General features: G+C 46.5%; 1 protein-coding gene across 3 annotated transcripts in view; it reads right to left on the bottom strand.

The window, feature by feature from the left end:
* Positions 1 to 1,383: 1,383 nt before the first annotated feature.
* Positions 1,384 to 23,066, bottom strand: part of LOC137429809 (solute carrier family 35 member E2A) — a 70,591-nt gene continuing 48,908 nt past the window's right edge. For 2 of the 3 annotated variants that reach the window (XM_068120089.2, XM_068120098.2), the window contains exon 9: positions 6,989 to 7,313. In XM_068120089.2, the coding sequence (XP_067976190.2) occupies positions 7,106 to 7,313 (208 nt within the window). In that variant the 3' untranslated portion in view covers positions 6,989 to 7,105. Of the gene's footprint in view, positions 7,314 to 23,066 lie in introns of all 3 variants that reach the window. The other variant, XM_068120081.2, reaches the window with a different exon arrangement.

The following is a 23,066-nucleotide window of genomic DNA, read 5'->3' as shown; positions in this document are numbered from 1 at the left end:
ATTGTTATTGGAATTAGGTGTGGGGAGGAGGCACGGATGTGCATTGCAGGGAGGTATGTGGGTAAAGTGGGATGAATGATGGGAATGGAAAAGAGTGAGATTTTTTTTTTTTTTTTGTATACAAGATCGAGGCTCGTTAAAGAGCTAACATTAATCACACAGAAAGACAAACCGACACACAAAACATATAACATGGGGAGCGGTAGACAAGATGGGGCGAGAGGGGGAGGAACACAAACACAACATCTGAGAGCAGGGACATCGAGAGATCTGTGGGAGGGAGAGGGCTTTGGGGGGGGGGGGGGGGGGGAGAGGCAAGGGAAGGGGGGGTGGGAGTGGTATAAAACATATGGACACTGCCGGGACTTCCAGGAAAGAAGTTGGAATTTCAAACAAGGTGGATCTGGGGTGAATTAGTGGGGGGTAGAAAAGATCAAGGTTTTGGATGGGGAAAGATAAGAGATGGTGGTGAACAGCTGTTTTAAAGACCTGGAGGGAGGAGTGGGATTGAAGGGGGAAGTTTGTTCCAGAGGCGGGAGAAAAGAGGAATGAAAGAGTGAAGGTGAGCAGAGAGCCGAGATTTCGGCAGTTTAACCATCAGAGGGTTGCTGGCAGATCTTGTGCGACCTGTAGGAATATTTGGGGGACAAAGCACAGAGAGAGCTGGGGGAGCAAGGCCGGAGAGGAGTCGGTAGAAGACAGAAAGACCATGAAGCAAAATAAAAAGCATACACATTATAAGAAGACCACTTATCCCACTGTATTGTCCAAAAGGTGACACAAATGTGGATAGATGAAGATGCACAGGACTTCAGAAACAGGAATGGACACAGAAAAACTTCTGAGCAGAAATTGCTGAACACTTGTATTATGGAGGAGTGCAGGATACTCTGCCCATTTGTTTTGAACCAGAAATTTGAAAGACGATCTCTATATAATGAAGAATCGTATCTAATGTCCAACCACTAACGGCACCTTTTTGACGTAATAAATAAACAGCGTTTAGCCATGTTGTTTGCGTTCCTGTTAGAGCATGATAAAATAAATTGCATGCGTGTTGGTTGTACCAAGGGATGACTTGCGATTTTTCCCTGTACACGTTCCACTGTGTAAATGGTTTACTGACCCCTGCTGCAGACAGGGGGATTATAAACCATGGCACAAAATACATTTGCCCCACCTCCTCTACTCTACTCCCCTCCTCCCTCTTCCCAGGATGCTCCCGAAGGAAGCGGGTGTTTCTAGTCAAATAAATTACGTGATGGTCTTCAGAATGATTATGTTAAAGTATAAAAGGTAAAATTTTAATAATTCTTTACACACCCTTGGGAGAAAGGGTAAACTAGACAGCCAACTGAGAAAAAGCCATAAAAGTACAAGAAAAACTAGCCATAAAAGTGTTTATTGAACACATGTGCTTAAACAGCATTTTTACACTTTCCATTGCACAAGTAAAGAGGTGTGCAAACACAAGGAAATGCAAGAAAGTTTTTTTTTTTTAAACACTGACATAAAAAATAAAAACTATTACAGCCAATTAACCCGAAGTGCACTTTGGCTGAAAACATGGCTTATACCCATTTAACAAGAACAAGGCATGAAAATGTATAACCACAGCAATGTTGCAATAATCGTATTGCTTTGTTTTGGGTGGACAGCTGGATGGCCAACTCGAAAACATGATACAGTCTGCTCAGAAAACTTGATAGACGGATTACTGATCACAATCCCGGGAATGTTGAAAACATCGTCTAAACCCCCCCCCCCCCCCCCCCCCCCCCCAACAATCTTTTGGTGCTTCAATGTAATCTTGTCCTTGTAATTACAAGGTATTGTTAACATCCTTGTTATATGTGCTGTGCGTTAGGTGTATATAGGAATGCACGCACGCACGCACACACACACACACACACACACACACACACACACACACACACACACACACACACACACACACACACACACACACACACACACACACACACACACACACACACACACACACACACACACACACACACACTAACAAAGTTCCAGGACTGATGCTTTTTTCCCCACCAGGTAGAGCAGCATTGGCTTGGGTTTCCGAAATGGACATGCATCGTAATCTTCCTGTCAGTAGTGTGTTCGCTATTGTATCGATCGGTTGTGCTTTGTAGCCGTACTGGAGTTTTGTTAAATTACAAGTGTTTAAATCATGTGCTGAAGATGAACAACAAATTTATGGAACAGAGAATCATCATTAAGCTTTTGGTAAAATTAAACAGAAGTAACATGGACATGTTCGACAAGTTGAGACTGGTGTACGGGGCAGACACAATGTCCAAAATACGTGCGTTTGAGTGGGCCAAGACGTTTGCGGAAGGGAGAATGGACGTGAATGATGACGCATGGCCAGGATGCCCATCGATTGCCAAAATGGGCAAAAATGTCGAAAGTGTGAGAATGTTAGTTTGATCTGACTTACGCCCGAAACTCCAATGAAAGTAACTCATCGTAACCAATGAGCGAAATGGCCTTTCAGACATAAACCTTGAAGGGTGCTTTAAAGCATAGCAGTGACGTGGGCAAGAGTGTACAGACTCCCAGGGATGGTGGTGGTGGTGCGTATGCAGCCTGTGGATGCTTGGCTGCATCATTTTCTGGAGGTGCGTATATGTGTTGCTGATGCAATGCCCCCTATTACCAGTAAGCTAGTACTCATCTTGCCGACCTCGGAAGGATGACATTCTGAGTCAACCCACCTGAAGTTATTTCAACGGCACATCTGGGGCTCTAACTCGGTATCCTAAGATCTCAGCCAGTCACCTAAACTGTTAAGGCAATGCCAGGCTTCACTTTCAGGTTGATTACTTTGAAGGCGACCACTAAACTCGTAATTGGAATTGAAATTGTAATTGAATTGAATTATTGAACTATTATTGTAATTATTTGAATTATTGTAATATTGTAATAATTAATGAAATTAATTTGAAATATTGTAATAATTAATGTAATATTGAATTATTGTAATTGAATTCATAATTGAATTATGAATTGAACAAGAAATAAATTGAATTGTAATTGAAACGAATACTCGTAATTGGAACATTTACAATAAAATTTTATATTGCTTTAATCCTGGAACTTTATTGTTAGACCTCGTGTGTATGTATGTGTATGTATACACTACATGTCCAAAAGTATGCGGACACCCATTCTAATTAGTGGATTCGGCCGTTTCAGCCACACACATTGCTGACAGGTCTATATAATAAAGCACACAGCCATGCAATCTCCATAGACAAACATTGGCAGTGGAATGGGCTGTACTGAAGAGCTCAGTGACTTTGAACGTGGCACCGTCATAGGATGCCACCTTTGCAACAAGTCAGTTCGTCAAATTTCTGCACTGCAAGAGCTGCCCCGGTCAACTGTAAGTGTTGTTATTGTGAAGTGGAAACATCTAGGAGCAACAACAGCTCAGCCGCAAAGTGGTAGGCCACACAAGTTCACAGAACGGGACCGCCGAGTGTTGAAGCGCGTAAAAATAGTCTGTCTTCAGTTGCAACACTCACTACAGAGTTCCAAACTGCATCTGGAAGCAACCTCAGCCAGACTCTGGAGCAGTGGAAACGCGCTCTCTGGAGTGATGAATCATGCTTCATCATCTGGCAGTCCGACAGACTAATATGGGTTTGGCGGATTCCAGGAGAACGCTACCTGCCCGAATGCATAGTGCCAACTTTAAAGTTTGATGGAGGAGGAATAATGGTCTCGGGCTGTTTTTCATGGTTCGGGCTAGGCCCCTTAGTTCCAGTGAAGGGAAATCTTAGTGCTACAGTATACAATGACATTCCAGACGATTGTGTGCTTCCAACTTCGTGGCAACAGCTTAGGGAAGGCCCTTTCCTGTTTCAGCATGACAATGCCCCGTGCACAAAGCGAAGTCCATACAGAAATGGTTTGTCGAGATCGGTGTGGAAGAACTTGACTTACCTGCACAGAGCCCTGACCTCAACCCAATCGAACACCTTTGGGATGAATTGGAATGCCGACTGTGCCAGGCCTAATCGCCCAACATCAGTGCCCGACCTCACTAATGCTCTGATGGCTAAATGGAAGCAAATCCCCACAGCAATGTTCCAAATCTAGTGGAAAGCCTTCCCAGAAGAGTGGAGGTTGTTATAGCAGCAAAGGGGGGGGGACCAACTCCATATTAATGCCCATGATTTTGGAATGAGATGTTCGACAAGCACATACGGGTGTGATGTTCGAGTGTCCACATACTTTGGCCATGTAGTGTGTATATCAATATAAAATTGCATATAACAGCAAGCCAACGATTACTAAAATAATGCAGTCTTGTTTGAAGGCAGAACAGGATGAAATGTTGTTCCAAGGAAATATAAAATGTCAGTCATTTATTCCACTAGACCTGGAACTCAGGACTGAATGTCGCTCAATTAAAAAAATTCGAAATAACCGATTCTAATTTGAACAGCAAAATATGGTTTGAAACTCAATGCAACAGAAACTCAAACCCACAGCACAAGAAGAATAAGCATTCTGAGTATTGTGCTGCAATACATGTCCCCTACCGGCAGTCAGTCATCCGAAAACTGTTGGGAAATTACCAAGGGTTATTTACCCACAGGTTCTGAATCGTTCCCAATCGCTAATTACCTTAGGATGGGCTCACCTGTGATTCGCAATCGGGACTTCGATTTATACACCTTGCAGACAGGTCAGCAGAAGCACGACAAAATAAGTTGTTGATAAAGAACCTTTCGAGTTGCTAAATATCAGTAATTTATTATATTTTCCGGTTCACGATCAATGATCGATGTGTATATATATGTTGCTCGGCTTGGCTCCGCCCCTCACGAAAGCGCGCGCTGTGTCGCGCTTTTGACGTTCGCGAGACAAGGCTGAGGGTGCGCGGTGCGGCTTGAGAAGTCTAGAATAAACAAGAGATATCCATTTAAAAAATATTTTCGTTTAATTAACGATATCTGCCAAACCACGTGCCCTATCGCAAATTCCAAAAGGACATTTTAGTAGACTGACATGCTGAACAGATCTGTGAAGTTTCCTCTCGATTGGATCAAAAATGAGGGAGGGGCTCGGTTTTAAAGGTTCATGCTTAAAAATGTCATAACTCTGAAACCATGCGAAGCATGACGTCATGCTCGTTGACTTTTTTGTTCGTCATGGGTATGCAATTCTGCCTGCAAAGTTTGGCCTCGATCTGTTCAGCCGTTGCAGAGAAAAGGGGATTTTTGTGTTTTCACAAAAAACAATATGGCGGCCGAACCACGTGACCTGTGGTCATAATTACCATTAAAATATTCTACAGACCGCGTCCCCCCTCCGGTGAAAATGTGATCTCAATCGGTCCTATTATTGCAGAGAAAATCTTTTTTAAAGGAAATTAAAACTTAAAATGGCACTGAGCTATGGATCATCAAAATTATCAGAATTACCAAAGTTCAAAGTGCCATAACTTTGTCAAAAATGATCGAAACGTAGTGAAGTTCGAACTGGATCTGTAACTTATAATGAGGAAACCATGTGCCAAGTTTGAAATCATTAGCGTTAAGCGTTTAGAAAAAAAAGTCCGGAAAACTGTTCTTTGCGTGACGGACAGATGGACAGACTGACAGACAGACTGACAGACTGACAGACTGACAGACTGACAGACTGATGGACGGCGTGCAAACCTATAGTTCCCTCCGGTGTACACCGGTAGGGGACTAATAACAGTGAAAGCACCAAAAGAGAAAAATCATCTCAGTAAAGATGACAAGCTCAGAGTTAATTAGCAGTTATTTTATGGCACTTTGATATTTGATGGACCAATACTGATAAACAGATTCTGATCTATTTGCAAGGACAAAGGGGTGTCATTTGTGCTCAAACAGGATAACATTCCAAATCGGTGTTTACAACAATTATACAGAAATTCAAACCTTTTTTTTGAAAACATTGTCTAAATGTGCAATTTATTCTTTAACATCTGGCATAATTATGTCAAAGGAATTATGCCAAATAAAATTAAACGTTTAAAGTAACTAAAAGCCTTTGAAACTAGAGCTTCCTGGGAAGCAGAACTCAACTGAACTGACTGGACAACTTTAAAGTCCTAAATTCTTGTGCTTTTCTTAAGAGCTGAAAAATATATGCCGGCCTATGGCGGCCATTTTGTGACAGATTGGGTTGACATGCGATAGCAACCTACCTTGTGTGGTAAGAGTATCACACACCAAGTTTTATCAAAATCCATAAATATTTGTGGACGTCAAAGTCTTAACGTCGTTTGAGCTGAAAACAATATGGTGGCCTATGGCGGCCATTTTGTGATGGATCGGATTGGAATGTAATAAATAGCAACCTACCTTGTGTGGTAAGCGTTAAACATTCTAAGTTTGATCAAAATCTGTTAATATTTGTGGACGCCAGAGTGTTAACGTCGTTTTCATGACCAAAAACAAAATGGTCGCCTAAGTCCGCCATTTTACAACGGATCGGGCTGAAATGTAATACCAACCTGGTCCTTGGGGTAAGGATGCTGCCTGTCAAGTTTTATCAGAATCGGTTGATATTTTTGGACGCTTGAGTGTTAACGTCGAAAAGTTAACGGACGACAGAAGACAGACGACGACGACGACAACGACGCCGGAGGGTTCAGTACGTGATGAACTCAACTGGAAGGTAGTCCAGTTGAGTTAATAAAAAGCAACTGTCACATCGATTTGGAATACAGAAGCATGTCTGTTACTCGTTCACCTAGGATGTTAGGCTCATTTGTACAGCATCTGAATCAAGTCTATACAGGTTCGTTCAGAACAGAATTCAACACAATGTTTCTCGACCATATTTAAATTCAAATAGTCTCCCCCAACTCAAAAATATCTTGCTGAACGACAATGAATCCCATCAACAATCCTATTAGTCAACCATTTAAAACCTCCCCCCCCCCCCCCCCTCTCCACCCTCCCTGCCCCCTCAACTCCACCAATATAGTTTGTTGATTGAAGGTAAATCGCGATCCCAGAGTCTATTGCTACATCTCCCCCAACCAAACTCTGCCTTCTCACAAGCTCTAATATTACTCAGTTTGTAATCAAAGGTCTGACGAGTAATCCTTTGAATCAACACGAGTTGCCAAGGGCTTTTCACGACGCCTGCTCTGAGCTTGGCGTGCACGATTGTAGAGCAAGACACCCACACAAACTATTGCACTTCCCAGAGCAGACGGAAAGGTCACAACATTACCAAAAACGATGACACTGAACCAGATGGATAGAGCATGCTTCACTGTGCTGGCAACACTGCCGGAACAAGAAAAGGGTAAAAGGTGGGCAGCAGCCGTTGTATTCATTGTATTCAAATGACAGTATGTTAGTATATGCACACATTTGCACAATGCATGAACATTCAACTGCCAAAATGGTGATATTGTGTATTGACACACGATTTATCCAGCAGCAGAGATAAGATTCCAACAGACGACAAAGCCCAAATAGCAACTGTCAGCAATAGCTGCTCAATTATATAAACATAGCCACCTGCCACAACCCCCATCTCTAAAAGGTTGAGTCAGAACAAATAATTTTAAAAATAGGGGCAATACCCCATGGCACTCATCTGGTAGAATAAAGCAGTATACTACACTACGAAAGGTATTTTAAACAGTATCACGGTATTTTAACCAATTTCAATGGTTGCTAGAAGACAGGGCAGCATATACAATCATACTAATGTAATCATAAGCCTTTAAACAAACAAACAAACTTTAAAAAATACCGATTTGGGGGCAACCCCCCATCTCCCCCCCCACCCCCACCCCGTATACCTCCTCAGACCCCAATTTTTCTAATGCCTTGAACAAACATTTAGTGGTACATCACAGGTGATTAAGGTTGTAGTCAAGTTTCATCAGAATTGTGTGTGTAGTTTCTGAGAATAAAGCGAATCTCGCGAGATCTTTGTCAGCGAGGTCACGTCTTTTCGAAGCTGTCCATGCGCTCACGCTTTCGAAGTTAAGTAACTTTTCACAATTGTGTTTTTGTCGAAACTGTATCTATCTTTCGGTGTGTGTACCTATAGTGTGTCTTTAGTAAGATTCTCGGTTAATTTTTCATACATGTATACAAAATCGTCGGTTAATTCGTGTCGCGTATTTTGAGGCCTAGTAGGCTATTGTGTCCGACCATGAGGCTTTGTTTTTCTCAGCGGTCCGTCGATTGTGCTGCAATTACTTTCGTTCTCTGTTTTTGTCCCAGTCTTTCACCCCATACTTCCTTGTTTAAAATCTCAACTAAAAAAAAAAAAACCCAAAAAAAACATTTCCTTCTCTGTTCTTATTCATTGTTCTTATTCGTTTATTCATTGTTCTTATTTGTTCGTTTGTTCCTCGATCACGTGTTTCACCCCCATTTCCATTTTCCATTTCCCCAGATAGTTTTCACTGCTCAATTAAAAAATGTTTAAACTTGCCCCTGAAGAACTGTATTCTGTCGTATATTATAACACCTTTTTCTTCTTCTTCTATAAAATGATGCTTTCGACTTGCTCACCAAATCTATTCATTCCAAAAAAAAATTCCATCTCTTACAGTTCCTCTTTTCGACATTCCCGAAACTCTCCTGCACTCCACCCCTCCTTCAGCGTTCTCAAACGTATTTTTGACTCGAAGGTCACAAGAAACTCATTTTGCAATAAATGTTCGTTTCCCATTAATCGTACACTTTCTAAAATCCAATCTCACCCCTCCCCTCCAAATCTTCCCCATCACCCCTTCCCTCCAAAACTTCCCCATCACCCCTCCCCTCCAAAACTTCCCCATCACCCCTCCCCTCCAAAACACTCCCCATCACCCCTCCCCTCCAAAACTTCCCCATCACCCCTCCCCTCCAAATCTACCCCCTTGCCCCTCCCCTCCAAATCTTCCCCATCACCCATCTCTTTCAAATCATCCCCCTTGCCCCTCCCCTCCAAATCTTCCCCATCACCCACCCCTTTCAAATCTTCCCCCTTGCCCCTCCCCTCCAAATCTTCCCCATCACCCCTCCCCTCCAAAACTTCCCCATCACCCCTTCACTCCAAATCTACCCCCTTGCCCCTTCCCTCCAAATCTTCCCCATCACCCATCTCTTTCAAATCTTCCCCCTTGCCCCTCCCAATCTTCCCCATCACCCATCCCTTTCAAATCTCCCCCCTTGCCCCTTCCCTCCTAAACTCCCCCCACACCCCTCCCCTCTGAGACTCTCCCTCGCTCCTCCCCTCCTAGACTCCCCTCTCACCCCTCCTCCTCAAAGCATCCTCCCCGCTTCTTCCCCCTTCCAACTTTCCCCTTCATCTCCCCCAACCTTCTGCCTCGCTCTTCCCCTTCCTCAAATAACACCTCACTGTGCCTCACCCAATCACCATCAAACCTTTTGTCCGCCCCATTCTTCTCTTTCTCCAAGCTATTCTGAAATATCTGACACACCTTCAACAGTACTCCCTACCACTTCCTCCTCTTCCACATCTTACCCTACACCCCCCCCCCCCCCCAGTTCTGTATCCGATGCTCCCACTTCCTCTTCATTAAAGGTATGGACCTCAAACATCCGGGGCCTTCGCTCAAACTTGACTGATCTCTCCATACAGGTTGCTCTGACAATCCAGATGTGATCTGCTTAACAGAAACTTTCCTCCTTCATGATGTCTCTGATTCCTTGGTATCTCTCCCAGGTTACTCCCTCCTCCAGTATGATAGACCTGAGCCTCGTCCTGGAGGTGGGGTTGCTATCTTTATAAAAAAAACTCTTCCTCACTCGCGCTGCACTGCCCTCTCTCCACCTCACCCCCAGGAATACCTTTGGCTACCGCTTCCCCTTCGCTCCCACCTCTTGTTCATATGTGTGTTGTACTGTCCACCAAACAGTGTTGACTCCATCTACATCTCGCTGTCTGATAATATGGACCAACTTCTATCTACCCATCCCAACCCTCTCTTCCTCATATGTGGTGATTTCAATTGTCACCATGCCAGTTGGCTGGGTGTGGGTGCCTCTCTCACCAGCCATGGCTCCTCAGCAAAGGACTTCTGTGACTCACTGGGACTGACACAATCTGTCAATTTCCCGACCCGGATCTCAGTCAAAGGAGCATCTTCTCTTCTGGACTTGGTTATGACTAACTTCCCTGAAAATGTCTGCTGCTCTTCTTCTGCTCCAATTAGCTCATCTGATCATGTGCTTGTTAAAGTGGACATCTCTCTGACCATTCTCAGAGAGCCTCCTCAGCGTCGACGAGTCTGGCATTTCACTCAGGCCAACTGAGTGAAGCAGCCATCAATGATCTGGACTGGTCTCCCATCTCTACCGCCTCCGACATCAACTCATCCTGAGAATTCTTCCAAAGTAAATTGCTCTCTCTCATGCACAGATTTATCCCATCTCGTCTTCAGTTGTCATACCCTTCCTCCCGTCCATGTTACACGGAATCTTGTGGTGAGGCTGTTGCCCAGAAACAACTTGCCTTCAACTCCTGGAAAACAAATCGAACGGAAGGAAATCTCATTTCCTTTCACAAAGCCCAAAACAAGTGTGTCCACCCTCAGGAGAGCCAGGAAACAATATCTCTCCGTTCTCAAGACCGAACTCTCTTATCTGTCTCCCTCTTCCAAATCCTGGTGGAATCTGGTCAATTCTGTTTCTGGTGTTTGTTCCCCCTCCATCCCCTCCCTCACCTCAAATGGCTACACGGCTGACTCCGCACGTGAAAAAGCTGAATGTCTCAACTCTGTTTGCCTCTAAATCTTGTGTCCCAAACCCATCCCTCTCTGTACCCACCGTACCCAGTCGTACCCAGCTGCTCCTGGACTCTGTGTCCTTTCCTCCTGACGAGGTGGAAAAGTTTCTGTCAACCCTCGACACTGATTCTGCAACTGGACCTGACGGTATCAGCCCACGGGTCCTAAAATCCTGTTCTTCCGCTCTTTCACTCCCTCTCTCTTTTCTCTTCACCCTCTCTTTTGCTCAAGGTCATCTGCCATCTGCTTGGAAATCAGCCAACATCACCGGTTTGCACAAAAAATGTGCAAAAACAGATCCTAGCAACTACAGACCAATCAGCCTTCTCCCAATTATCAGCAAAGTCATGGAATCCATCATTGCTTCAGATATGAAATCTTTCCTCTTCTCGAATGGCTTGATCTCTGATCATCAATTTGGTTTCAGACCTGGTCACTCTGCTCTGGACATGCTGCTTCTGCTTTCTCAACAATGGATGCCAATGGACAATGAATGGGCTGTCCTCAATGCCAAACAGGAAATTAGAGCTGTCTCCCTTGACATATCACGTGCCTTCGATACGGTCTGACACCCCGCTCTGCTCACCAAACTCTCCTCCTTTGGTATCCATGGAAATCTCCACGCTTGGCTGGCGGACTTCCTCTCTAGTCGCAATCATCGTGTGGCCCTGAATGGGTTTCTCCCATCTCCTCTTCCTGTTCAGGCTGGAGTTCCCCAAGGCAGTGTTCTGGGCCTTGTGCTTTTTCTGGTCTTCATCAATGATCTCTCTGACTCTTGAAAATCCTCCCTATCGCTTTGCTGATGACTCTACTCTCTGTCGCTCCATTCCTCATCCCTCAGATCGGCAGTCTGCAGCCTCCTCACTCTCTGCAGACATGGACAAAATCACAGACTGGGCAAACAAGTGGAACATGTCTTTCAATCCTGACAAATCTCACACTCTTACGATGTCTCTCAGAAAAGACCGACTGGACAACCCTCCCATCCACTTTCTGAATAATCCTCTCCAAGAGGTTCTGTCACTCAAGCTTTTGGGTCTCACTATCTGCCATGATCTTTCCTGGGAAAACCACATTTCAAATCTGGCCTCCAAAGCCAGTCGCCGACTGGGCATCCTCCGTCGTGCGAAGTCCTTCCCTTGGCACACCTGAGCTCCTCGCCACATACAAGGCTTTCATCCGCAGCTCAATGGAATACTGCTCTCCCCTCTGGGCTGGTGCTCCTGCCTCACACCTAGCTCGTCTTCACGCTGTTGAAACCAAAGCGTTCAGAATCATTGGAATCTCCCGCGATGAAGCTAACTCCAAGGGCCTCTCACTCACTCACCGCAGGCAGGTTGGTGGTCTTTCCATCTTCTACCGACTCCTCTCCGGCCTTGCCCCCCCACCCCAATCTCTCTCTGGGCTCTGTCCCCCAAATATTCCTACAGGTCGCACAAGATCTGCCTGCAACCCTCTTATGGTTAAACTGCCAAAATCAAGACTCTCTGCTCACCTTCACTCCTTCATGCCTCTTTTCTCCCACCTCTGGAACAAACTCACTCACTCTCTTCAATCCCACTCCTCCCTCCAGGTCTTTAAAACAGCTGTTCACCACCATCTCTTATCTTCCCCCATCCAAAACCTTGATCTTTTCTACCCCCGCTAATTTCACCCCAAATCCACTTTTTTGAAATACCAACTTCTGTCCTGGAAATCCTTGGTGTCCTTGTGTTTTATACTTCTCCCACTTCCCCCCCCCCTTCCCACGCCTCCTCCCCCCCCCACATCTCCCAATGTCCCTGCTCTCAAATGTTGTGTTTGTGTGCTTCCCCTTCTCTCCCCATCTTGTCTACCGCTCCCTCTTTTTATATATTTTGTTTGTCTGTTTGATTTGTTTGTGAAATAAATGTTAGCTCTTTCACGAGCCTCGATTCTGTACACAAAAAAAAAACTATTTGGGGGGGGGGGCTACCCGCATCCCACCCCGCGCACCCCCACTCCCTTAGGGCCGGATTTTTTTAAATACCGTGAACAAACTTTGGTACATCATGGGTGTTGAAGGTTGTGGTCAAGTTTCATTGAAATTGTGTGTAGTTTCTGAGAAAAAAGCAAATACCTATTTTGGGGGGCAACCTCCCTCCCCCACCCCTCTACCCCATAGACCCCAATTTGTTTTTTTTAATGCAGGGAACAAACGTTGGTACAGTCATGGGTGATGAACGGAATGTTGTGGTCAAGTTTCATCGGAATTGTGTGTATAGTTTCTGAGAAGAAAGCAAACACTGATGGATCCACTTTGACCCCCGATAGACCCCCTTAGACCCTGATCATTTTAATGGCGTGAACGAACTTTAGTCACAACATAACAAATATCATTTGTGCCAAGTTTGGTCACAATCCCATTCGCGGTTCCGGAGAAGAAGTTGCAAGTGTTTACGGACTGATGACACGCCATCGCATAAGGTCCCCGGAACTTCGTTCCAGATGAGCTAAAATGGTACATGCTGCTTCCTTGCTTGACATTTAGCATTTAAAAGGATAAGAGCACGGAAAATCCCCATAAGTTGGCATCCATGGTGAGGAGGAAATTCATCCTTGGGAAATGCGTGCGGTACGGTGAGAAAGGTGGCTCCATTTTTGTGACGTTACTGGTACCTAGAGACTAGAGTGCCCCAGGATGTGACGACACTTATCCCAAGCTCAGTGGCTGTTTGTCTCATCTAACAGTCTTGTGTTGTGTCTCACGTATTCGTCTGCAAGTCCAAGCATGTGAGAGGAGCCTTATACCCTGTAAATTCATGTGATACATGGTATAACAAAAGTTTAAGTACAGGTTAGCAAGTTTAGCTCTGCAGACCACCCACCCCTCCCTTCTCCCATCCACCTACATACATTACAGTATTGGTATAATACCTGTTGCTCCGATTACAATTTTGCTGCTCTTCAGCTTCCAATAACTTGGTATTTGGTCGTTGTTTTGGCCAAAATCGCTCAGTACTGACACCTCGATAAGCAATGCCGCTTTTTCGTTTTTGTACACAAGTACTATATCCGGTGGCGAATCTTTGTTTTCGATGTTCACGCTTTATGGGATCATCCGGTCATACGTCAGTGTAACTTGTTTGTTTTCAATTGTCACTTTTAGTTAATGTTTCCACGTGTTTTCTGGAACTGGGATATTGAAATGTTTGCAGGTGTGCCATTAGATAACTCTGTAGCGGCTACCGCTGGGTTTACACAATCGCCTTGCACCTACCAAGGACGCGGAGCGATCACCATGCCGGGCTCGTCCAGGACGCCCGGGCAGGCCCGCGCTCAACTTGCCAGGCCTCGGCCGGGACGCCCGGGCATGCCCGGGCACACCCGGCCACGCCCACTCGACTTGCCAGGCCACGTCCGGGACGCCCGGCCACGCCCCCTCTCGCCTTTCCCGGGCAAACGCTCCAGGATAATGTGTGTATATATATTGCTGCCCGATAAACGGGCTTTTCAGAGTACCCGAGTTGTTTTGTGACAATAAAGAAACTCGGACGAATTCCAGCTTTTTGTCGCGTCCATTCTTCCGATTACGTGGGAGCACAGCTCCTTCAACTCCACACATTTCGTTGTGCTTTTGTATGTACAGCTGTTCTAACAATTTTATTTTTTTTTGTACACAAGATCGAGGCTCGTGAAAGAGCTAACATTAATCACACAAAAAGTCAAACCGACACATAAAACACAAAATAAGGGGAGAGATAGACAAGATGGGGAGAGAGGGGGAAGCACACAAACGCAACATCGGGAGAAATGTGGGAGGGAGAGGGCTTGGGGAGAGGTGGGAGAGGTATAAAACATATGGACACTGCAAGGACTTCCAGGAAAGAAGTTGGAATTTCAAAAAAGTGGATCTGGGGTGAATGAGCAGGGGTAGAAAAGATCAAGGTTTTGGATGGGGGATGGTGGTGAACAGCTGTTTTAAAGACCTGGAGGGAGGAGTGGGATTGAAGGGAGTGGGGGAGTTTGTTCCAGAGGTGGGAGAAAAGGGGAATGAAAGAGTGAAGGTGAGCAGAGAGCCTAGATTTTGGCAGTTTAACCATAAGAGGGTTGCAGGCAGATCTTGTGCGACCTGAAGGAATATTGGGGGGACAGAGCACAGAGAGAGCTGGGGGAGCAAGGCCAGAGAGGAGTCGGTAGAAAACAGAAAGACCACCAACCTGCCTGCGGTGAGTGAATGAAAGGCCCTCGGAGTGAGCTTCATCGCAGGAGATTCCAATGATTCTGGAAGCTTTGGTTTCAACAGCGTGAAGCCGAGCTAGGTGTGAGGCAGGAGCACCAGCCCAGAGGGGGGAACAGTATTCCTTTGAGCTGCGGATGAAAGCCTTGTATGTGGTGAGGAGCTCAGGTATGCCAAGGAAGGACTTCGCACGACGGAGGATGCCCAGTCGGGGACTGGCTTTGGAGCCCAGCTTGGAAATGTGGTTTTGCCAAGAAAGATCATGGCAGATAGTGAGACCCAAAAGCTTGAGCGACAGAACGTCTTGGACAGGATTGTTGAGAAAGTAGATGGGAGGGTTTTCCAGTCGGTCTTTTCGGAGAGACATAGTAAGAGTGTGAGATTTGTCAGGATTGAAAGACATGTTCCACTTGTTTGACCAGTCTGTGATTTTGTCCAGGTCTGCAGAGAGTGAGGAGGCTGCAGACTGCCGATCTGAGGGATGAGGAATGGAGCGGCAGAGAGTGGTCATCAGCAAAGAGATAGAGAGGATTTTCCAGAGTCAGAGAGATCATTGATGAAGCCCAGAAAAAGCACTGGGCCCAGAACACTACCTTGGGGAACTCCAACCAGAACAGGAAGGGGAGATGAGAGAAATCCATTCAGGGCCACACGTGGACTATGACCAGAGAGGAAGTCCGCAAGCCATACGTGGAAATTTTCATGGATACCATAGGAGGAGAGTTTGGTGAGCAGAGCTGGGTGCCAGACCGTATCGAAGGCACGTGATATATCAAGGGAGACAGCTCTGATTTCCTGTTTGGCATTGAGGACCTCCATCCATTGTTGAGACAGCAGAAGCAACATGTCCAGAGTAGAATGACCTGGTCTGAATCCAAATTGATGATCAGAGATCAAGCCATTGGAGAAGAGGAAGGATTTGATATCCAAAGCAATGATGGATTCCATGACTTTGCTGATAATTGGGAGCAAGCTCATTGGTCTGTCGTTGCAAGGATCTGTGTTTGCACCTTTTTTGTGCAAAGCGGTAATGTTTGCTGATTTCCAAGATGCTGGCAGATGACCTTGAGCAAAAGAGAGGGTGAAAAGAACAGAGACAGGGTGATATAGAGCGGCAGAGCAGGATTTTAGGAGCCCTGGGCTGATGCCGTCTGGTCCAGTTGCAGAATCAGTCGAGGTTTGACAAAAACTTCTCCACCTTGTCAGGAGAGAAGGACACAGAGTCCAGGAGCAGTTGAGTTCGACTGGGTACGGTGGGAACAGAGAGAGATGGGTTTGGGACACACATTTTGAGGCAAACACAGAGTTGAGGCATTCGGCTTTGTCACGTGCGGTGTCAACTGTGTAGCCATTTGAAGTAAGGGAGGGGATGGAGGGGGAACAAACACCAGAAACGGATTTGCAGGAAGGAGACAGGTTTGATCGTTCATTCTTGAGTGTGGAGAGATAGTGCTTCCTGGCACTCTTGAGGGTAGATTCACACTTGTTTCGAGCTTGGTGAAAGGAACTGAGATTGCCTTCAGTTGGATTTGCTTCTCCAAGAGGCAAAGGCAAGTTGTTTCAGGGCAACTGCCTCACCACAGGATTCAGTGTCCCATGGACAGGAGGAAGGGTACGACAACTGAAGACGAGATGGGATAAATCTGGGCATGAGAGAGAGAGAGCAGTTTGCTTTGGAAGAATTCCCAGGAAGAATTGATGTCAGAGGCAGTAGAGATGGGAGACCAGTCCAGATGATTGATGGCTGCTTGCAGACCGTGCCAGTCGGCCTGAGTGAAATGCCAGACTCGTCGACGCTGAGGAGGCTCTCTGAGAATGGCCAGAGAGATGTCCACTTTAACAAGCACATGATCAGAAGAACCGATTGGAGCAGAAGAAGAGCAGCAGACATTTGCAGGGAAGTTTGTCATAACTAAGTCTGGAAGAGAAGATACTCCATTGACTGAGCTCCGGGTCGGGAAATTGACAGATTGCGTCAGTCCCAATGAGTCGCAGAAGTCCTTTGCTGAGGTGCCATTACATGGCTGGTGAGAGAGGAACCCACAACCAGCCAGCTGGCATGATGACAGTTGAAGTCGCCACATATGAGGAAGAGAGAGTTGGGATGAGTGGATAGAAGTTGGCCCATGTTGTCAGACAGCGAAATGTAAATTGAGTCATCACTGTTTGGAGGACGGTGCAGAACACATATGAACAAAAGGTGGGAGCGGAGAGGAAGCCGTAGCCAGAGGTACTCCTGGGGGTGGGGTGGAGAGAGGGCAGTGCAGGGCGAGTGAGGAAGAGAGTTTTTGATAAAGATAGCAGCCCCACCACCAGGACGAGGCTCAGGTCTATCATACCAGAGGAGGGAGTAACCAGGAAGAGATATTAAGGAATTAGAGACATCTTGAAGGAGGAAAGTTTCTGTTAAGCAGATCCAGTCTGGATTGTCAGAAGCAACCTGAATGGAGAGATCAATCAGGTTTGAGCGAATGCCCCGGATGTTTGAGGTCCATACCGTTAATGAGGAGAGAGGGGGGGCATCGGGTGCAGGACAGGGGAGGGGAAAGGGTAGGGTCAGATGAAGGATGAGAGGCGAATGTAGGGAGAACAGTTGATTGTGTGTCAGAGATTACAGAAGAGTTACAAGAAAGGGAAGGATGAGGAGGACGAAAGGATTGATTGTGATGGGATGAGGCACAGTGAGGGGTTGTTTGAGGAGGGGCAGAGGAAAGTAGAAGGTTGGGGGAGGTGGAGGTATGAGATAGAAGGCAAACGAAGTGGGGAGGAGGCAGCTTTGAGGCGGAGAGGGGAGGGGGGAGAATTGGAGAGGGATGGTAGGGGGGGGAGATTTGAAGGGGAGGGGTTGGCGGGGCGAGTTTTGAAGGGGAGGGGTGAGGGGGGAGTTCAGGAGGGGAGGAGCAATGGGGGACTTTAGGAGGGGAGGGGCAAGGAGGGAGATTTGGAGGGGAGGGGCGAGGGGAGAGTTTAGAAAGTGGATGATTAATGAAAGACGACATTGATAACAAATTGGGTTTATTGTGATTTTTAAGTCAGAGATCCGTTTAAGAATGATAGAGGAGGGGTGGAATGAAAGTGAGTTTAGAACATGCAGTGAGGAAGAATTGTAAGAGATTGTTTTTTTTTTTGAAGTGGAATTAGTTGAAGAGGAAATTGAAAAAAGCCTTTTAAATAGGAAGGAAAACAGCGTGTTGTAATATACCACTGAATAAAACACTGCAGGGGTAGAATAAAACACTGCACTATAAACACCTCCTTCGCACTATTTAGCTCTTTTAGCTCTTTCACGAGCCTCGATCTTGTATACAAAAAAAAAAAAAAAAAAAGGGAAAGTTTTTTTTTTTTTTTTTTTGTATACTGAATCGAGGCTCGTGAAAGAGCTAACATTTATTTCACAAACAAATCAACCAGACAAACAAAATATACAAAAAGAGGGAGCGGAAGACAAGATGGGGAGAGAAGGGGAAGCACACAACCACAACATTTGAGAGCAGGGAGAAGTGTGGGAGGGAGAGGGCTTGGGGGCAGGAGGCGTGGGAGGGGGGGGAGAGGTATAAAACACAAGGGGACCGAAATTAGCGGGGGTAGAAAAGTTCAAGGTTTTGGATGGGGGAGGATAAGAGATGGTGGTGAACAGCTGTTTTAAAGACCTGGAGGGTGGAGTGGGATTGAAGAGAGTGAGGGAGTTTGTTCCAGAGGCGGGAGAAAAGAGGAATGAAGGAGTGAAGGTGAGCAGAAAGTCTTGATTTTGGCAGTTTAACCATAAGAGGGTTGCAGGCAGATGTTGTGCGACCTGTAGGAATATTTGGGGGACAGAGCCCAGAGAGGGCTGGGGGGGGCAAGGCCAGAGAGGAGTCGGTAGAAGACGGAAAGACCACCAACCTGCCTGCGGTGAGTGAGTGAAAGGCCCTTGGAGTTAGCTTCATCGCGGGAGATTCCAATGATTCTGAACGCTTTGGTTTCAACAGCGTGAAGACGGGCGAGGTGTGAGGCAGGAGCACCAGACCAGAGGGGAGAGCAGTATTCCATAGAGCTGCGGATGAAAGCCTTGTATGTGGTGAGGAGCTCAGGTGTGCCAAGGAAGGACTTCGCACGATGGAGGATGCCCAGTCGGCGACTGGCTTTGGAGGCCAGATTTGAAATGTGGTTTTCCCAGGAAAGATCATGGCAAATAGTGAGACCCAAAAGCTTGAGTGACAGAACTTCTTGGAGAGGATTATTCAGAAAGTGGATGGGAGGGTTTTCCAGTCGGTCTTTTCGGAGAGACATCGTAAGAGTGTGAGATTTATCAGGATTGAAAGACATGTTCCATTTGTTTGCCCAGTCTGTGATTTTGTCCAGGTCTGCAGAGAGTGAGGAGGCTGCAGACTGCCGATCTGAGGGATGAGGAATGGAGCGGCAGAGAGTGGTCATCAGCAAAGAGATAGAGAGGATTTTCCAGAGTCAGAGAGATCATTGATGAAGCCCAGAAAAAGCACTGGGCCCAGAACACTACCTTGGGGAACTCCAACCAGAACAGGAAGGGGAGATGAGAGAAATCCATTCAGGGCCACACGTGGACTATGACCAGAGAGGAAGTCCGCAAGCCATACGTGGAAATTTTCATGGATACCATAGGAGGAGAGTTTGGTGAGCAGAGCTGGGTGCCAGACCGTATCGAAGGCACGTGATATATCAAGGGAGACAGCTCTGATTTCCTGTTTGGCATTGAGGACCTCCATCCATTGTTGAGACAGCAGAAGCAACATGTCCAGAGTAGAATGACCTGGTCTGAATCCAAATTGATGATCAGAGATCAAGCCATTGGAGAAGAGGAAGGATTTGATATCCAAAGCAATGATGGATTCCATGACTTTGCTGATAATTGGGAGCAAGCTCATTGGTCTGTCGTTGCAAGGATCTGTGTTTGCACCTTTTTTGTGCAAAGCGGTAATGTTTGCTGATTTCCAAGATGCTGGCAGATGACCTTGAGCAAAAGAGAGGGTGAAAAGAACAGAGACAGGGTGATATAGAGCGGCAGAGCAGGATTTTAGGAGCCCTGGGCTGATGCCGTCTGGTCCAGTTGCAGAATCAGTCGAGGTTTGACAAAAACTTCTCCACCTTGTCAGGAGAGAAGGACACAGAGTCCAGGAGCAGTTGAGTTCGACTGGGTACGGTGGGAACAGAGAGAGATGGGTTTGGGACACACATTTTGAGGCAAACACAGAGTTGAGGCATTCGGCTTTGTCACGTGCGGTGTCAACTGTGTAGCCATTTGAAGTAAGGGAGGGGATGGAGGGGGAACAAACACCAGAAACGGATTTGCAGGAAGGAGACAGGTTTGATCGTTCATTCTTGAGTGTGGAGAGATAGTGCTTCCTGGCACTCTTGAGGGTAGATTCACACTTGTTTCGAGCTTGGTGAAAGGAACTGAGATTGCCTTCAGTTGGATTTGCTTCTCCAAGAGGCAAAGGCAAGTTGTTTCAGGGCAACTGCCTCACCACAGGATTCAGTGTCCCATGGACAGGAGGAAGGGTACGACAACTGAAGACGAGATGGGATAAATCTGGGCATGAGAGAGAGAGAGCAGTTTGCTTTGGAAGAATTCCCAGGAAGAATTGATGTCAGAGGCAGTAGAGATGGGAGACCAGTCCAGATGATTGATGGCTGCTTGCAGACCGTGCCAGTCGGCCTGAGTGAAATGCCAGACTCGTCGACGCTGAGGAGGCTCTCTGAGAATGGCCAGAGAGATGTCCACTTTAACAAGCACATGATCAGAAGAACCGATTGGAGCAGAAGAAGAGCAGCAGACATTTGCAGGGAAGTTTGTCATAACTAAGTCTGGAAGAGAAGATACTCCATTGACTGAGCTCCGGGTCGGGAAATTGACAGATTGCGTCAGTCCCAATGAGTCGCAGAAGTCCTTTGCTGAGGTGCCATTACATGGCTGGTGAGAGAGGAACCCACAACCAGCCAGCTGGCATGATGACAGTTGAAGTCGCCACATATGAGGAAGAGAGAGTTGGGATGAGTGGATAGAAGTTGGCCCATGTTGTCAGACAGCGAAATGTAAATTGAGTCATCACTGTTTGGAGGACGGTGCAGAACACATATGAACAAAAGGTGGGAGCGGAGAGGAAGCCGTAGCCAGAGGTACTCCTGGGGGTGGGGTGGAGAGAGGGCAGTGCAGGGCGAGTGAGGAAGAGAGTTTTTGATAAAGATAGCAGCCCCACCACCAGGACGAGGCTCAGGTCTATCATACCAGAGGAGGGAGTAACCAGGAAGAGATATTAAGGAATTAGAGACATCTTGAAGGAGGAAAGTTTCTGTTAAGCAGATCCAGTCTGGATTGTCAGAAGCAACCTGAATGGAGAGATCAATCAGGTTTGAGCGAATGCCCCGGATGTTTGAGGTCCATACCGTTAATGAGGAGAGAGGGGGGGCATCGGGTGCAGGACAGGGGAGGGGAAAGGGTAGGGTCAGATGAAGGATGAGAGGCGAATGTAGGGAGAACAGTTGATTGTGTGTCAGAGATTACAGAAGAGTTACAAGAAAGGGAAGGATGAGGAGGACGAAAGGATTGATTGTGATGGGATGAGGCACAGTGAGGGGTTGTTTGAGGAGGGGCAGAGGAAAGTAGAAGGTTGGGGGAGGTGGAGGTATGAGATAGAAGGCAAACGAAGTGGGGAGGAGGCAGCTTTGAGGCGGAGAGGGGAGGGGGGAGAATTGGAGAGGGATGGTAGGGGGGGGAGATTTGAAGGGGAGGGGTTGGCGGGGCGAGTTTTGAAGGGGAGGGGTGAGGGGGGAGTTCAGGAGGGGAGGAGCAATGGGGGACTTTAGGAGGGGAGGGGCAAGGAGGGAGATTTGGAGGGGAGGGGCGAGGGGAGAGTTTAGAAAGTGGATGATTAATGAAAGACGACATTGATAACAAATTGGGTTTATTGTGATTTTTAAGTCAGAGATCCGTTTAAGAATGATAGAGGAGGGGTGGAATGAAAGTGAGTTTAGAACATGCAGTGAGGAAGAATTGTAAGAGATTGTTTTTTTTTTTGAAGTGGAATTAGTTGAAGAGGAAATTGAAAAAAGCCTTTTAAATAGGAAGGAAAACAGCGTGTTGTAATATACCACTGAATAAAACACTGCAGGGGTACAATAAAACACTGCACTATAAACACCTCCTTCGCACTATTTAGCTCTTTTAGCTCTTTCACGAGCCTCGATCTTGTATACAAAAAAAAAAAAAAAAAAAGGGAAAGTTTTTTTTTTTTTTTTTTTTGTATACTGAATCGAGGCTCGTGAAAGAGCTAACATTTATTTCACAAACAAATCAACCAGACAAACAAAATATACAAAAAGAGGGAGCGGAAGACAAGATGGGGAGAGAAGGGGAAGCACACAACCACAACATTTGAGAGCAGGGAGAAGTGTGGGAGGGAGAGGGCTTGGGGGCAGGAGGCGTGGGAGGGGGGGGAGAGGTATAAAACACAAGGGGACCGAAATTAGCGGGGGTAGAAAAGTTCAAGGTTTTGGATGGGGGAGGATAAGAGATGGTGGTGAACAGCTGTTTTAAAGACCTGGAGGGTGGAGTGGGATTGAAGAGAGTGAGGGAGTTTGTTCCAGAGGCGGGAGAAAAGAGGAATGAAGGAGTGAAGGTGAGCAGAAAGTCTTGATTTTGGCAGTTTAACCATAAGAGGGTTGCAGGCAGATGTTGTGCGACCTGTAGGAATATTTGGGGGACAGAGCCCAGAGAGGGCTGGGGGGGGCAAGGCCAGAGAGGAGTCGGTAGAAGACGGAAAGACCACCAACCTGCCTGCGGTGAGTGAGTGAAAGGCCCTTGGAGTTAGCTTCATCGCGGGAGATTCCAATGATTCTGAACGCTTTGGTTTCAACAGCGTGAAGACGGGCGAGGTGTGAGGCAGGAGCACCAGACCAGAGGGGAGAGCAGTATTCCATAGAGCTGCGGATGAAAGCCTTGTATGTGGTGAGGAGCTCAGGTGTGCCAAGGAAGGACTTCGCACGATGGAGGATGCCCAGTCGGCGACTGGCTTTGGAGGCCAGATTTGAAATGTGGTTTTCCCAGGAAAGATCATGGCAAATAGTGAGACC

The sequence above is a fragment of the Myxine glutinosa genome, chromosome 1 (assembly GCF_964187855.1).
Source record: "Myxine glutinosa chromosome 1, kmMyxGlut1.1, whole genome shotgun sequence".
Classification (NCBI taxonomy): domain Eukaryota; kingdom Metazoa; phylum Chordata; class Myxini; order Myxiniformes; family Myxinidae; genus Myxine; species Myxine glutinosa.
This window is presented reverse-complemented; position numbering and strand designations above follow the sequence as displayed.